Source organism: Rhea americana, unplaced genomic scaffold, assembly GCF_003343005.1.
Source record: "Rhea americana isolate MKP2758 unplaced genomic scaffold, rheAme1 scaffold_254, whole genome shotgun sequence".
Taxonomy (NCBI): Eukaryota; Metazoa; Chordata; class Aves; order Rheiformes; family Rheidae; genus Rhea; species Rhea americana.
Window position 1 is genome coordinate 326,052 of NW_028186373.1, and position 17,602 is coordinate 343,653.

The 17,602-nt window shown below is 39.1% G+C and overlaps 1 protein-coding gene across 2 annotated transcripts in view; it reads left to right on the forward strand.

Moving 5' to 3' along the window:
* Positions 1-1,507: 1,507 nt before the first annotated feature.
* Positions 1,508-17,602, forward strand: part of SKI (SKI proto-oncogene) — a 115,651-nt gene continuing 99,556 nt past the window's right edge. For both annotated transcript variants that reach the window (XR_014896130.1, XM_085307151.1), the window contains exon 1: positions 1,508-3,247. Coding sequence is in view for 1 of the 2 variants with exons in the window: in XM_085307151.1 (XP_085163277.1) it covers positions 2,336-3,247 (912 nt within the window). In the remaining variant the exon portion in view is untranslated. The remainder of the gene's footprint in view (positions 3,248-17,602) is intronic.

Here is a 17,602-nt window from a genome sequence, read left to right on the forward strand (position 1 = left end):
CTACCTCTTTTTTCCTGATCTTTTTTTCTCTGAATTTATACTATAATGGTAAATACTTTCAGAAGAGACTATCCTAATGCTCAGTTTCTGCATCACTCAGCATAGAAAGATTCTGAACTAGGAATAGTGTTTTGACTGACAACTGCATTACAAATAATACTTTAACAACAATTTTATTTCTGTTAAGCTATTATCCCAGCTTTTTTTTTTTTTTTTTTGCACACACAGTGAATTTACAGAGATTCTGAGATCACAGAAATAACCTTTTAAACTTTCTAACATATGTGTACTTAGAACTAGTTAAAAATGTTTAGAATTTCAGTTATGTAGCTCATGAAAAAAAGAGAATATAACTGCTTAGAATAATTAAATAAAAATAAAATTTCACAGAATTGAGCAGTTGTGATAAGGGCACGCATGTTAATAGTTTCATTTTAACTTCTCCAAACTGTTCAAGGTTGAAAAGGGGATCAGTAACAGAATAGGAGACTTTTAAAGCCTCAATTCTGGGGGGGGGGGGATTAAATATATATATAAAAAAGTGCAAATTGCTCAGTAGAGGGTGCTCTTCTCTCTGGGTCTGTACAGAGCACACCAGGCGCTGCGTCTCAGACGGGATGTAAAAAGARGTCCTTATTAGCCGTGGTCCTTAAAGATTCTGTGACGTGCTTTATTGAAATAGGGATATCGAGTTGCTCAAATTTGTGACAAATGATTTCTTTCGATCCTGAAGTCGCGATACCATTTCAGTGGGAGTTTTGGTAGTTCATTTTCTCTGTTCTTATATTACGGTTGTGCCTTCCCTGTGTTACACATACATGGAGTTTGCGTGTTTGCATTAGACAAATATATATGTGTGCTAGGCATATGAAATTTATGTATTTTGCTGTTTATTCTATGAAGTATTTTTTAAATTATTGAGTGCATGTGTATGCAATATTGTGCATGACTTGTCATGTTTTGCATTTGAGGCTGCGCTACCCGAGTATACTGTTTCGTATCACAAGCTGTGTTTGTAGAGCTGGCAGAGAGCATTGTGTTTGCACGTGTGCGATTTCTGCTAATACAAAGGAGTGCATGCTCAAAGTTACATGTTGTGAGCAGGTTTTGCAAGTACAGCTTTTATGTGGTGCTCTTGCACTTGTGTGGGTGCGAGTGTGAGGCGCAGGCACTTCTGTTTGTTCCCTTTTTTTAACTATCGTTCAGAAATAAAACCGTGCGGAGGAAAAAGCCCTCGCCCTCCCGCCCCTCGGTCGCAGCGCGCGGGTCTGTGAACCCAGCACTTTACTCTCTCGCCGGCGCGGCCGCCTGGGGCCTTTCCGAGCGCCTGCCTTTGCAGGAGCTGCGAGAAGAGCGAGAGGGGGGAGGCGGCCGCTGTTCCTGGAAGAGCCCAGCCTGGGGAGTTGGTCACATTCTTGGCTGTGATTCAATGACTGAGGCAGACACCAACAAACAGAGCGGGGGGAAGGAGGGGGAGGAGGGCGGGAGGCTGAGCCAGCCCGCATTAGCTCAGCTTTCAGGCACTCTCAGTCTCTGCTGGAAAGAGGAGCTGGGAGGATGCGCGCTCTGTTACCGCGGCTCCCCACGGCACGCTGAAAAGACCGAGAGAAAGGAAGAAAGGAAATCCGAGCGACGAAGAGTCCTCCCAGACCGAGCTAAGGGACCACGAGAGAGAAGGGAGCCTGCTTATCTGTCCGTCTGCGGTCCCCTCGCCGTTTTGGAAGTGCCAGGGATTTGGGCCTTTTAATTTTATTCTGCGTTGTTCTCCTCCACAGACGAAGCTTTCTTCCTCCTTCTGGTTTTTACTTTCCTCCCCCGCTCCTTCCTTTTGGTGGATATGGACAGAAGGGAGTTTACTGCAGAGAAGCAGCAGCCGCCAGAGCATATTTGAGCCCCTGGTGCTCGGAGCGTGGCATAGACTTCTTGTATTTTTGTGGGTGGCGTGTGTGTGCGTGTGTCTGTCTTGTCTGCGTGTCAGAGGTGTGGGAGGCGGGATTGGTTTGCCCGGGGGCTTGGTTGAGGGGGTGAGTGCTCGGATGAAGACCTCTTTTGGCGTGACTCTTTGCTCCATCGGGGCATCTTTGGAGACTTGGAGGTTTTGAAAGTGTAACGAAGCAAGAGAAAAAAAGGAGGAGGAGAGAAATACATACAAAAAGGATTTATTTCCTTTTCGTTAGTGGATTGTTAAACGTGAGTGGGAAGGAGAAAAAACGAGTGTGGGTTGCTCTATTTTTTTAATAATTCTTTCTTAAAAGAAAAATCTTYAAGTGGATTTTTTTTTACCAGGGTGGAAAATAATTGAGGGGTTTGTTGTTCTGGGAATAGAAACTAAAAAATGGAGACTGTAAGTAGAAGCAGCTTCCAGCCTCATCCAGGACTGCAGAAGACCTTGGAACAGTTTCATCTGAGCTCTATGAGCTCCCTGGGTGGCCCTGCTGCTTTCTCAGCACGATGGGCACAGGAGATGTACAAGAAGGACAATGGCAAAGACCCAACAGAACCTGTATTACATCTGCCTCCTATCCAGCCTCCTCCAGTAATGCCTGGACCCTTCTTCATGCCCTCGGACAGATCCACAGAGAGGTGCGAGACCATCCTGGAAGGGGAAACCATCTCTTGCTTCGTGGTGGGCGGAGAAAAGCGGCTTTGCTTGCCCCAGATCCTGAACTCGGTGCTCAGGGACTTCTCCCTGCAGCAGATCAATTCGGTGTGTGATGAGCTACATATTTACTGCTCCAGATGCACCGCTGACCAGCTGGAGATCCTCAAAGTCATGGGCATCCTGCCCTTCTCTGCTCCCTCCTGTGGGCTCATTACCAAAACTGATGCTGAGAGGCTTTGTAATGCCTTGCTTTACGGTGGCACCTATCCTCCCCACTGCAAGAAGGAATTTTCCAGCACGATTGAGCTGGAGCTCACAGAGAAGAGCTTCAAGGTGTATCACGAGTGCTTTGGGAAGTGTAAGGGGCTCTTGGTACCAGAGCTTTACAGTAACCCAAGTGCAGCCTGCATTCAGTGCTTGGACTGCAGGCTTATGTACCCACCTCATAAATTTGTGGTCCACTCTCACAAATCCCTGGAAAACAGGACTTGCCACTGGGGCTTTGACTCAGCGAACTGGAGGTCCTATATCCTCCTCAGCCAGGATTACACTGGGAAAGAGGAGAAAACTAGGCTGGGCCAGCTCTTAGATGAAATGAAAGAAAAATTTGACTATAACAACAAATACAAGAGAAAAGCCCCCAGGGTAAGTAATGTCTTTAATTCTTCTTTAAAGTGAGGGGGGGAGAAAGAGAAAGGGGAATTTTCTATAATTTAGGTGACATCCATTGATATACCCATGTGTTACCAAGTACTTTGCATTTTAAAGTCACTTAGCAATCTAACCATGCTATTAATTCTCAACACACGTGTTTCAGTGTAGATGACCAGTGTTTGAGATGTCGCTTTTTTATGAATTTATTTTTTTTTTATGTTCTGAATACAATAGTTGTAGTTTAATTAAGTTACATTTATAGGTGTGTTTGCATATCAGTGTACATGGAACTTCATCTTTGAATCTCATCATATTGCCACAGACTCTAGCAGGATGTATATGACATTGGAATTTAGGAGCTTGAATTAGGAGTCGAAACAAGAAAGACACAAGAGGAAAAGTAACATTGTTCCAATTGGAGGCAAAGGCTAAATTATCTAAATGCATGTATTGTAATTAAATGTGGCTGCTAAGAAAAATCCTAACAGTAATGCAGGTTACTGATTTTCAGATTAAGAGGTATGGGAATAGAGAAGTCTGTGGTTTCTGAATATCCCGGTGGAGTCTGAATCTCACCACCAGACTGGCTTTTCTGTGTTGGATTATGTGTATGTTCAGTAAATAAATCTAGGGCCAGCTGCAACGGCATCTTTAGGGTATGCCATGCAGTGTTGAGTCTGCCTATCCAGACAGCACATTTATTTTAGGTGGGCCTCCCCCCTCCCAGTCTGGGCTGCCTTTAGATCCCAGAATCACTTGTCTAGTATGTGGGTGGGAGGCCGCCTTGGTATCTAGCACCAGTCGTGATCAACGGGCAGCAAGGAATGCCACAGGGCCTTGAGAACTTGCTTGCAGACACCAGGATGTCTGGCTAGCCGGCGGTAATGCAGTTGGCTGTGGGATGAGCAGTTCACCTCGCCCGCGTTTTCCCCCTTCCTTCCCAAAGGGTAAAAGCCAACAAGAAAAGTCGAAATAACTCTTGCCTACTGAGCTTTACACTGCTGATTTGTTGTATGGATTTTGTCTCATCTGTCGCAGATTTCGGGAACTTTTCATGGGTTTTAAGTGTCTGGAGTGGAAGGGTAGTGACACTAGCCCCAAGGAGAAGCAACATTCAAAGCCCATTGGGAATATTTAGTAAGACTTAATTAACTTCCCAAATATCCGTTTAAACATGCAGATGCACACTCAGACTCATACATAACTTTTACTTAAGAAATAGCAAAGCTTAGTAAATGCCTTCCACACGGAATGCTTTGATTGGCTTCCACGTCTTTTTGATCAGTAAATGGAGTCTCATTCTCTCAAGTTCCTGTTCCTCTCCTGGTCTTCTGTTTAGCCCCTGTTCCGATCCTGCCCTTACCCCTCCTTTTCTTCCAGCTTGAGTGTCAGAACCACTGTGACAAGGCTGGGCTGTAATGAGCCACATTATCTCCATGGTTGGAGGTGGATGTGTTTTTAATGGCTTGTCTATTCTCTGTCAGTCATGTGCCAAGAGGGAATGGTGGGATAGACAAATGAATGCCAGTGAGAGGAGAGTGCAGTTCTGAAAGCAGAGATATTTTTGAGAGTGGAAAATGAATTTGATATGGCATGCTTTGTTTGAGAAGCAGAATTAAGAAATTCCACTTTCTTGCTCCCTGAAAGGTAATGTGTCTCCAACTTGGTCATTTCCACAGTTCAAAATTAAAATGAATGTTACTAGAGGTGTACATCCTTCTCTTAAAATGCTTTTATGGCACTGTACTCTGTACAACTTATCCAGTATACCAGGAGAGATTGCACGTGGAGAACAAGATAGGGACTATAACTGCATAAAGAAAGACTACTACATTTTAGCATTGCTTGTCGTCTTTGTGTCTATTTAATAGGTCTGAGCTCAGAGCATGGCAAGTACTTTTCCTCCGCCCTCCAAAATCTGCATACATCACAATGCTTCTTGCAGAGGGATTTTGAGATACCTTTAGTGGACACCACAATTATATAAGAAAATAATAATTATTTATTTTTCAGGAAACTTAGCAAAAATCTGTCATAAGAAAATGTTAGAAGTCTCCTGCATAGGTTCTTTTGAGAGATGGCAAGGAGTTTGTTGAGGGAAGACTAGGATGGTAAGTGTGTATTTTGATGATAGGGTAGAGAAAGCAGAACACTTCATCATAGATCCTGTGCAAAATTGGGCTTAAGTTTCAAGGCTTTTTGAGCTGTTTTCAGGGCTCTTCTATAAAAATGGTGCAGCCTTGAAGAGACTTTGTGAGCATTTACCTGGCATAGCTGGCTGAGTTTTGAATGCTTCCATTTTCTGTAGCCTTTTCTATTGCACCTAACCAATAGATATTATATGCTAAGGTCATTTGTGCCGTAGCAGTGTTTGCAGATAATTACGAAGAGATTTAATCTGGCTCTAAAGTTGGTAGACTGTGGCCAGGGGCAAATAACACTGGAGTAAAGTTTAGATCGCCCAGTGAGGAAATGAAAGGATGATCCTGCGTCTGCTTCTGTGTGTTTGTGTTAATCATTGTCAGTCTGTGTGGTTTTTGTGTGTCTGAGCTCTGTCTGTCTCTGGATGAAAGAGTGAAGTGCATGTGTCTTTGTGGTGGTCTTCCTTTTTGATGTATATCTCTGCATTGCTTTGTTTTATCTTAGGTAGAGGTGTTTGTGTGTGTTGTATGCCTTAATTTGCTGTGTCAGATATTGTGCCTTCTACTCTCAACAGTATTTTTTTCGTTTTTCCTGATTTATGTATGTATGTCTGCACATGCACACACACGCACACCATTTTGTGTGGTGTGTTTTCCCTGCGGCTCTGTTAGTATGTTGGTAGTAGTGGGATGTGTGTGACTGTTGTGGCTGTATAAGAAGCAGTGGGTATAAGAAGCAGCTGGCCTTTTTGTGGGTCTTTATGAGGTTTATGTAATGAGGTTTGTAGACTTCTGCCAGCACAGCTCTGCCTTTTAAAGGTTTGACTTCTGAATGGAGGAGATGAGCTGGCAGTTGCCCCCGTTGTAGATTCAGATTCCTGGCAAAACTGCTTTCTCTTTTTCTCTTTCTCTTTTTCTTTCTCTTTTTCTTTCTCTTTTTCTTTCTCTTTTTCTTTCTCTTTTTCTTTCTCTTTTTCTTTCTCTTTTTCTTTCTCTTTTTCTTTTTCTTTTTCTTTTTCTTTTTCTTTTTCTTTTTCTTTTTCTTTTTCTTTTTCTTTTTCTTTTTCTTTTTCTTTTTCTTTTTCTTTNTCTTTTTCTTTTTCTTTTTCTTTTTCTTTTTCTTTTTCTTTTTCTTTTTCTTTTTCTTTTTCTTTTTCTTTTTCTTTTTCTTTTTCTTTTTCTTGCTCTGGGTGGTTTTAAAGCATTGCTGCAAGGTGTAGCTTTGTTTACAGAATTGCATTCCCACCACATATTCCTATATGCATCAGGCACCATTATGCCTGTATACTGACATAGCTTCTGTGTCAGTTTGGTTGTTTGAACTAGGTGTGCATTGTCTGGTCTTGTCACTCACAGACAAAGCTTCCATCTAGATCTGTAGCTCCATGAGGTCAGCAGAGAGTCTTAACCAAAAGCTGGAGAGTTGCGACCTCACCAGACCAGGAGGCAGAGGACCCATAGATCCCTCAGCCACTTCTGTTACCTTCTTAAATTTTTGTTTTTTATACCCTCCCTTTTTCTCCTTGGATGAATGACTGACCTCCCATAAGTTGTGTCATTTTCTTGCTACTTCCCAAAGTTTCCCTCTTTTCTTGAGACGTATAACAACTTCTGTGTTTGGGTTGTATCCCTGACTGGGTTTTCTACCTTCTCACATGCTTTTACAAATTTTTTTTTCTGTTTTGTTTTCTGTATGGTCTTTTCAGAGTCTCCATTCACAAATACTGGTTTTACTTGAGTGGGTGTCCCGTTTCCCTACCATCATTTCCCTCTCACTTCATCTACCATTACTGGCATGGAGCACAATTCGAATCTGGCATATTTCTAGAGATTTAAAATGTGAATAACCTGACAGGGCAACAAAACAGAGTCCTCAAAATCCAGTATCAATGCCATGGCCTTTTTCTTGAGCTGAACAGCTGGCACATGTTGAATCTTTGCTTACTGGTGTAGATACGACCTTGGTGCGCCTAACACACTTTTCCTGTTTCGGAGTGCTCTCTGCTTTCTACAGATCAGTATGCCTCCACTGTAACTGAATTCATAAAGGAGGCATTAAGGCTTTGTTGGTTGCTATTTGCAGTAAAGCAGGGTGGGTTCCGTTCGGATTATTTTTAAACTCTTTCCTCCCTCTATTTTTTATTTTTTAATATTGAACTGAGCAAAATCTGACAGTGCTTTCATATTTCCTGCCTGTGTGTCAGACATCTATATTTCAAGCAAAACTGTATGTAGTCAGATACTGAAAGAATAGGAGGGCCTTCCATGCATACATGTGAGCACACCCACACGTGCTGCCACTGCAGTGTTCCCACGGTTCAAGTCTCAGCAGCACTTCTATGAAGTACCTGGAAGCTAGAAAAGAAGCATTCTGGGTACTGACACACAAATGAGCACATAAGCCCTCCCACTGTATTTCACAATGCCTRCCAACCCAGTGCTGCCACAACATGTAGCTTGCTCAGCTGAAGTCAGGTTTAGCCAGGTCAGCTGTGCACCCAAATCAAAGAACAAAAAYCACTCGCAGTGAAATGGTGCAGTACTGACTGAGTTGTAAGATAGCTGTGGCCTTTTAGTTACTGTATAATGGTTGTTATGCTACACCTGATAGCCATCTGAAATGTTGCAGTAGTAGAGTCAGAATGTATTTCTTTCTGTTTCTGTATCCCAGAGTCCTGCGTCCTGGCAGTATTAAGCTTCTTTATTTGTTAATAGTATATATCCTACAATAGTTATAGCAGAGCAATTCTGATGTTTTTGTACAGGCAGTGATGTTCAATCTACTGGCTTGATTTATTGTTCTCTATATAAAATTGGCTTGATAAGTACTCTTGGCAAACTTTGCCTAAGGGCTGTGGTATCAATTGTTATCCCATGGAGCAATGAAGTTATTCATTACCTTATCTAACTTTTAAAATTTACATTAGAAATTCTTTAATAAAAATCTTGATGTCACTAAAGCAAAAATCTTTAAGTCTTGAAGCAGTAATTTAAGCTCAGAATAATTTTACAGCTGAGCTTTAGAAGTGGTACCAAGCTTAAAGCAAAATTCTGTGTATCTGAGTGATGTCAGTGTTTAAGCAGACATCAGCATTTTTTCCTAAGAGCACAAACAGTTCATTGAGAACTAAGAAGCAGGTATGTCGCTTGGTGTGAGGCAAAGAATATGCTGCAAATAATGGTCTAATGATGTTGAGTCAACTTTGGTTCTCTGATGCTCCAAAATAGTTCATAAAGTTTCTGAACTAAATCCTCTTGAATATAAGGCGGGAATTATATGAAATCTCTTCTTTGGCAAATCAATGCCTGAAATACTGAACAGAGCAGAAGATATTTAGTATCTGTGCTCTCTGACTTGCCTCTCCATTTCTGTGGTTTAGGGTTTGGGCATATGTCGTTCCCAAGACAGTAGCATGCTTTGAAGATGCATGTAAACACAGCTTATTTTTTGTGTATTTCAGAAGCCTTGTACCTGGGCTGTCTTTCAGAATATGAACATGGTTATCACTAGCTTGGGCTGACTGACCAATAAGGGCATGTTGTCATTTGTTGAGGTCTGCGTTTAGATGAGCGTTGTAAAAGCCTCTGGAGGCGTCTGTATGAAGCTGGTCAGAGCGTGTCTAGACAACACAGTGGGTTAAAATTCTGGCAGCCACTTGCACCTTATCTACCCCTTGCTTCTCAGCATTGCTTGAAGAGTGAGAACTTCTGGGCTGAATCTATGTGGTTGAGCCCAAGCAAGATTTGGATATCTAAAGGAATCCATTGCTCATTCTAACTGAAAATTCATGTTATTTTTGACTGTTGTCAAAGTTATGTTGCCAAAGTTAAGGAGTTTGCATAGTATTGATTCCTGTAAGGAGCGGGCCTGCTTTCTATACTGGTGATAGTTGATGCTGAAACTCGCATTGCTGGCTTATCTAGCCAAACTGCTTTGCCATTGCACAAAGAACTGCATCTTAATGTGCACTACTCAGACCCTGAAATCTTGTTAAATAGTCTCTCTCGCTCTCTTTTTTTAATGCAAAGTTTGAACTTGAGGGTGTAACTCTTATTTACAGGGAACTCTCATAGAAGAGTTGCATTCAATCCATGGAGGGGTTCTTGGAAAGAAGTTAAACATAGACAAAGGTGACTTTGACTTACTTCTAAAGAGTCTATCAATAGTATGCTAGTGATTACTAGGTTAATCTGTTTTAGCTGGGTGGCCATACAGCACCTCGATCAAATTGATTTCCGCATGAAGGAAGAATTACTTTTAAAATGTAGTAATTTAGCATGCTTTTGTTTTAAGCRTTGCAGTATTTCAGTTTTGCTTATTAATTAGGTTTTGGGTTCAGAAGTGTTTGAGGGTATGCTGATCCTGATGGATYTTACTGAATTGGGCAGTAGTTCCTGCAAGCGTGAGCTGACTTCCTGCAGAAAGGATTATGTCTTCTGGTAGCTATATGCAGGGTTTTTTAAGGTTGTGGTAGATACCTAAATTTTGTTGTTGTTGTTACTGTTATTTAGGATTTGTTTGTCATCTTCTCCTCTTTTCATTTTATTTTTTTACTGTCTTGGAAAATATCTCCACAGCTGGGATATGGATCAGTGTTTTTTTTTCTGATGCAATTTAAGGACCATAAACTTGACCTTGAAACTGAATCAAATGCAGGTGCAATTGTTTGAGCATGCCTGTTCTGCCCATATTGGGCAAACCTGTGGGCTGATAGATCYTGGCCTCTCTGCACTGAGCTAATTGTGTTACTTTGACTTTTGGTTGGGTGATATATCAAAAATCCTGATACAAATTCAAGCCCTAGTCCTGCTAGTCTTACTTGAATGAAGATCCTCTTGAAGCTAGTGGGATTTCCCATGGCTAGAGCTTTTATCATTGGCTCCATCTATAGTTGGCTGCTGTCACTTGTAATTGGACTTCTTCAAACAGAGGATACGTATTAAAACAACCTGATAAGCTGCACAATCATATTTTCTATTTAATAATACAGGTCCTGCTGCCTTTACTTGTATTAATTAACAATTCCATAGAAAGTCAGGGGAAACATACATGAGAATAGAGATTCTGTGCATAGGTAAAAGTTGCAGGTTCATTTGAGATAAACAGCAAAGGAGCTAATCAGTAAACCAATTTCTAGCCTTGTTTATTGATTTTATGTACAGTTATTTTTGACTGCTTTGTAGAATATGTGATTATTTTGCCCTTTTTTTTTTAGTTTTAGTAAAAAAAAAAAAAGTTTCTGCTCTGGTGTGAGCATTAGTGGCACTGGAAGTACAAGAGTAGTTTCTTAGATTTTAACAATTAAAAAAAACAACAGCAACCTTGAAAAAAAAAGCTGAAGCCTAGTCCTCCTCTTATTTTTAGTAGGGAAGATTTCAGTGATGTACTCAGAAGACATGTACCCCCTGTGCTTTGTTCTTCATCTGCTGTTCAGTCAGTGGTATCATTTTATAGAATAAAGTCATTGACTTGGATTACTTCTTGGTTTCTCAACCCTTTTCACCAGCCAGTTTGTGTAATGTCTGTCTGAAACATTGAGTAAGAGCATTGAAATAGCAGACAGGGTATCAAGTGKTAGGAAGTCTGGGTTAAGTATAACAGACTATTCTGGCTAGTGAAAGGAGAGTAGACCCTTGAGCTCAGTTACAGATCAATCTCTGTGTAAACAGTAGTCTCTGGTCTTTGCACCCCTGTTGCAGCTTTTCTCCTCTACCCCCCTTGCCCCCATATAATTGTGTGCCAGTGCAGCTCTTTTTAAGGTGTCTTCCTTATCTATCAGTGATACAGAATTGTCTGTAATAATGTCTCTTTCTAAGGATTACATAAGTTTAAGATGATTTCTTCACTAGGAGAATTATGCAAGTTTAAACTGAAATGTATTTAGAAAGCATCGTGTACGTATTTTCTGATTTGCAGTGTAGAGGGTGATTTATTTGCATCTTTAATTGGACAACATCTGTTAGGGTTGGAAGAAAAAATATTTGTATCTTTTCATTGACATGAAATTTTTATGAAGCTCCCCCTCCATTACATTCTTTGACTTAATTATTTGTGCTACAGGTTCTGATTTTTCATGCCCAAATAGAGTCAGCCAGGAACTGAAGTTGAATGCCCTCCTAGGCAGGGGTCTGCAGGTCTTTATAAAGTATATTTGAAAAAATATGATATATGCCAACGGTACTGTTAAAATCATAAATGATAACACCTACTTTGTTTCAGTCTTTGGATTTTTCACTTTTCATGAGAAGTTGTTGTCTTTATTGCTGTTAAACAGAAGACAATGATGGTGAGGCTTCCCACTTCTGTCAGTGAAGAAAAAAGGTTCTAAAATATTTCTGTAATACTACTATTAATAATCTTTGACAGTTTGGTAGAACCTTTCCTGCTGGTTTTCAGCATGAGCTGTTTTATATCGCTTAACACAGAAGAACAAAGCTCTGCACTCACATGAATTTACCTAACTTTAAGAAGCCAAAGTAACCTCTTGGTTAAATGTGAGCTTTTGTGTGAGGCTATTTATGTGACTGTATCCTGCAGTCCTAAATCTGGCATCTAATCTGTGCAGCCCCTAGCAACTTCAGTAGGGGAGCTGCACAGGCATGAAGATATGCCCATGCAGATCAAATTGCAGAAGTAGGAGTGTGATAGTTGTTTTCTTTCTATTATTACATAATACTGGAGTGCTGGGCATCTTGGGCTGTATGCATAAAGCATGCAGATACTTTTTCAGGATCAGCTAACTAAATTAATTCCATTGAGCATTAAAATACTTAAGTTATGTGGAGATCCTTCRGCTTACTAAAACAGTTATTGTTGTAGTACTAATTAGAGACAGTGAATTACTTTTTTTTTTTTTTTTCTTGACACCTCTATAGATACTTAATTTCTCTAGGTCTTGTATTTTACCTGGTAAGTATCTTTAAAAAAAATTAAACAAAAATCATCAGGATTGCTCAGGTTTACATATTTATAACAGGAAGATAAGTTTTAGAGCTTTTATTTCCTATAGATTAATAAATCAGAAAAGCAGAAAATTGACAGTATTAAGGCTACTGTGTACTCTGATTTCTCTGTCCTTCACTGATGTTACGGATTTCAGATTTAGACTCTTCTTACTGAGATAAGACTTTCTCATTAAATTGTATGTTAAGCATGCTTTTTTAAATCCCTTCTCTCCAAAGCTGATAAACTTTTCTGAGTTGAAAGATAATGGAGTGTCATTAATAAAATGTACCCCATTCTTGACTCCCCACTAGGAGTTTCAGTTTGTTCAGTGGGTGTGAATTATCTCACGCATGCTGGTATGACTTAGAAATATTCCTTTGAAGTGAATGTATTTTGAGTGGTGCAGAACTGCTATGAGGCATAAATCAGACTCAAAGAGGATACACTGCAGCATTGGGTCCATTATTGATATGTCTTTGTTTCTATTTATAAGAAATAAGCCATACAATGAGTCCTTGTGCTAATATATCAAAAGGTTTAGTTCTGTTGGGCTTTTTGCCTTTCTCTTTTTGACAGAATAGTATGGTTATTTGCAAAAATGGAGCAGGCCGATAAATTCAGGACTGAATATGCATATGAGGAGATCTTTGGACCATATTCAAGTGTAAGTGGGTGTAAGTGGTAAAGTGGTGTAGCTTGCACCATTATACTGTTCAGTAGATATGCAGAACTGTGTTCAAAGGACTTAGCTCTCWCAGCTTAGCAAATGCTAAAACCCTAATTCCTAGAGTCATATTTATGTGAAAATCTATTTTCTCATAGAGTTACTGATCCTTCCTTATTCTTTGTAGAGCAAAGATTGTGTGTGTAAAATTACTAAATTCTGAAGGGAGGGGAAAAATAATTGAATTTAAAAGATGTTCTGAATACAAAGAAAAATGAATAATTGTGAGGAAGAAGAGGTAAAGGGAGTTAGCAGTGCAGTAACTACTATTCACTTGTACTTAGCATATCACTTCCATTGTTATTTGTAACATCATTCAAGTTTTTTTAAAAAGTAAATTTGGTCTTTTTGCAGATTTATTTCTGTTAATAGCTACTCTAGCCATGATGAGGCTTGAATTAATATCATCTGCACACCTGTTTAATATTAAAGATCAGGCATTCAGTGCTTTGTGGCTTTAGCTTGAAATTGAAGTTGCTTTGAGTCATACCTTTGGTCTTTTGTTTGGGTGGAAAAAGGGAGTGGCAATAAATGGCCTGCAGCTAAGAAATGAAAGAGCTGAATTAGGCTTTAGAAATAAGTTAATTTTTGCATTTGGGACATTTGCATTTGTACAGATTTTTGTGCTTCTTTTATTATGAGTTTAGCAGTTCAGTGTTCAGGATGAAAAATGTTTCATAACTTTTCCCCAGTAATGTGGTGCGCATCATACACTGAAAGAGTAGGAAGGAGCTGGAGTATGGGTTGTAGTTTCCAATTTCAACCAGGTTGATAGTAATACCAGCCTATGGATTATTGTCCCATACTGTGGTGTACAACTGACTCAGGTTTGTTCAGACAACATTTTCTAGTTCTGTGAACCAGATCAGAGGACTGTTCTAATGTATAAAAACAAAAAACAACCAGTGAGACAAAAATGGCTGAGRAATAATTAGAGCATTCTCTTTGTTCTAGTTTTAGTTTAGTTTTTAAAGCATCATTGGTTCTAGTGTAGCTATAGAAGAAAATGTACGAAAACTGGGGGGCTAGTGTGCAGTGAAGTTAGCAGGAATACCGCACCTGGTATCATTGCTGAGTGCTCTGTGTTGTGTAGACARCCATATCTTTTATTACATTTACTAAATTGCTTCAGCGTGTAGAGTTATATTTATAAATTTATAGAGGTATGGATGAGATTTAACTTTTGCCATTGTATAAAAGATAATATTTTAAATGACCCTATAGCCTAGGTCCTGAGGGTCTTTAATCGGTTTATCTTGCCTGGAATGCAGTAAGAATAATTCATTCGACGTCAGTGTGGTTGTGCTGTCAGGAAAACTATGTAAGGGATTGATTCAAGTCAGTGGACAAACAACAAGCTGCTTCAAAAAAGACCCCTTAAATATAATCAGAATTGGAGCTATTGCCTGCTTCCATTCAGGAAAGGTCATAATAGGCAATGGTTTTGTCTGTGGTTTGACTCCAGTGAAGTCAATGGACTCAGTCCAAGTTTATCACAATGGATCCTAGAGTGGAAATTACTTGTCATAGCTTCTGACTCTAGCCATGTCTTTTCTCATTGGTTATAATTTGAGGGTCAAATTCTGCAGTGAATTTGCAAGTGAAAATCTAGAGTGTTGAGGTTTGGAGTTTATTTTTTTCACAAATCTTAAGAGGAGAATTTAAATATGGAAATATTATGTTGCATGTAAATTTGAAATTTAAGTTTCTAAGGATTCATAAAATAGTCCAATATTGAGTGTGAATTTGATCAGTGCCGTTTTCTGTTATTATAACTTTATTGGTTTTCAGTATATTCACACTGGTCAAATATTGTACATGTCTTTTTTTTCTGAAAAGGATGTTCATTCATATTCTCCTTACTAAGCAGCTAGACCATTTCCAAAGCAGCTAATTTTGATGTCAGCTTCCCGCAGTCAAAATCATAATCTTTTGAGACAACAAAATTAGTTGGGGTGGAAATGGTTTGGATGTCACAGAGCAAACATTAGGTCTGAAGGAAAATAAATATGGAGACAGGTGGATCCTATTTGAAACAGCTTTCTAAACTAAGAAAAGGTTGCATGTTTTTGTTTTAAAAACAGAAAATTTTGTTTTGGCTTTCTTTCTTTTCCTTTTTTTTCTTTTTTCTTCTTTTCTTCTTNCTGTGAGCTATCGGTAGGTTGGATTCCGCTTTAGTTAGATTATTATGTTGCATAGTACCAATTGAGTTGCTCCAAATTCATGCTGCAGAATCTACTCGGTAATCATATAGAAGACTCTCCAAACTGGCTTTCTTTTTTTTTTTTTTTTTGGCAGCAGAGAACTGCAGTTGGATTCATAATTTCCAGCTCAGTTGCTCCTCCTCTTGCTTTTCGGGCCACCCTGGTAACTTTCCTTTTTTGTTTGTTTGTTGTGGTGGTTTTTTCTTCCTCCAAGCTCCTTCTGTAGGCTTTTTGCCCAAGTGCATCTTGGGGTTTCCCTTTTGCTGAATGAGCTGCTTGTTTGACGGGGAGGAAGGAAGGTCCCTTCTGGACTAGGGGAGGATGGAGGCRGCGGGCAGGGAAATGTCTTGTTTCATATGCAAAACGCATCGAACGGGAGCAGGGTAGAAGGGGGAGAAGCACCAACCAAAAACCCTTTTACAAAACCATACGTGTCACAGGCTAGCAGAGCAGCTGCTGGCTTTGTTATGGAGAATATTAATGTTTCAAAGACTTATGGAAGCTTTACAAAATGAGATAAAGGGTGCAGCTTTTTTCTTTTCTTTCCCTTTTTTTTTTTTTTTTTTTTTTTTTTTTTTTTTTTTTATTACAAGCTGAGATTTGTGGAAAAAAAACCTCTCCTTATGGATATCTGTGAACGGCATGTGCTGTTAGATGTAATATCAACCTCCACAATACAGTCATGAGCTCAGTGAGATATGTCATTATGATGTATTGTCTTCCTTCTAAAACTTGAATTTTAAAAAATGGCATGATTCTTCTGTCACTGAAATCAGTATTAGCTGTGTGTAGTTTGATCTCAATGATTTTTTTTTTTTTTGGCCTAATAAGTGATTTCACAAAAAAGATAATAGCTAAGAAGCTGTTGCAGTCTTAACACGACATTGTTTAAGTTGGGAGCAGTGAAATCTGTGCAGACAATGGTGAAGCCAGTGTTTAATTATTTTTTTTTCCATCAGTAATTGTTCATCGAGGATCAGATGTAAAGTTTTCTTAATACCCAGGAAGTGTGGAGGGCAAGTGTGTTTTACTCKATTGTCTGCTATCGTTGTTCTCCTTCCTGGTCAGGTCAGCAGTAGGTCAATTCAGAAAAGACAACTTAATAAAACAAGCAAGCAAACAAACAAACATTCTCTATTTATATTTGTTCTGTTAAAGAGATCGTGATAATGACTAGTGACTAATGCCCTTTAATGCCTACCTCTTTCCGTATTAAATCTTTGTACAGTAGAAATATAACGTTCTAGCTTTTACTGTTTTAGTAGCTGGTGTTATTTTTCAGTAACACCATACAAATGCAGAGCATTATGCAGGTTTAAGGCTGCAATTCACGTTAGTTGATGTTAATGTGGAAATAGAATAATCATCAACTACGTTCTTGGCAACCAACAGCGTGATATTGACCAGTGGCCATTTTTGTTGCTATTTGTAAGGCTATTTGTATACCTAGATGTGAGATACATAGGTGTGTGTATGTGTGTATATATATATTTTTCCATTTCTGGAAAACATGGGTGCTGCTTTTATGTTTTTTTTTTTCCTTGGGTTATTGGTGTAAGAAGGTTCACTTGCAAAAAACACTATTGAAAGAAACAACTCAAAACTGGCCATTTTTTCTCAGGGTACTTAACAGTTAGTAAGCTTGATGGTGATCTCCTCATTACCCTGGTTTTATAGTGGTATGACTCAAGTGTCAGAAACATTCTGATTTTTTATTTTTTAATCACTGGCAGTGCATACAATCCTTTTGGCTTGAGATAGATAAGCTAACTATATATTGTATTATTTTTGTTTTTCTACTTTAGAAGATTGGAACTGATAGAATTGATAATGTTAATACTTTCAGACTTCTAAAGTCTCTGTTACAAAATGCAGAATTCAGAGATAGAAAAGAAATAGTGTACAGCAAGTCTACCAGATATCTGGTTTATATGCTGAAATCATTTTCTTGCACAACATTCTATAGTATCCATCTTCTAAAAAGGAAAGTGTGGTAGCATCACTTCTGCAGTGATAACCTTCCAAACATTTTAACTCTTGCTGTAATGTCTGCTTGTATCTGTTAGCAGCCTGCAACAGTGAGTCTAATATGTACTGTGGGAAGGTTTTGTTCTTGACTCCAAATTCTTGTCCACTTAAAATCATAATCTGACATCCTTGATGCAGGCCTTTTGACAGACTAGCTACATCCTTCATACTTTGCATTATTTATAAGCAATATAACTGGAAGATATTTGCTTATTTTCCTTGATTCTAGTTGATCTTATAGTTAAAGTTCTTTTGAGAAAACTTTCAAACATACAGCAGAAAAATYTTTATTTAAATTCTGTG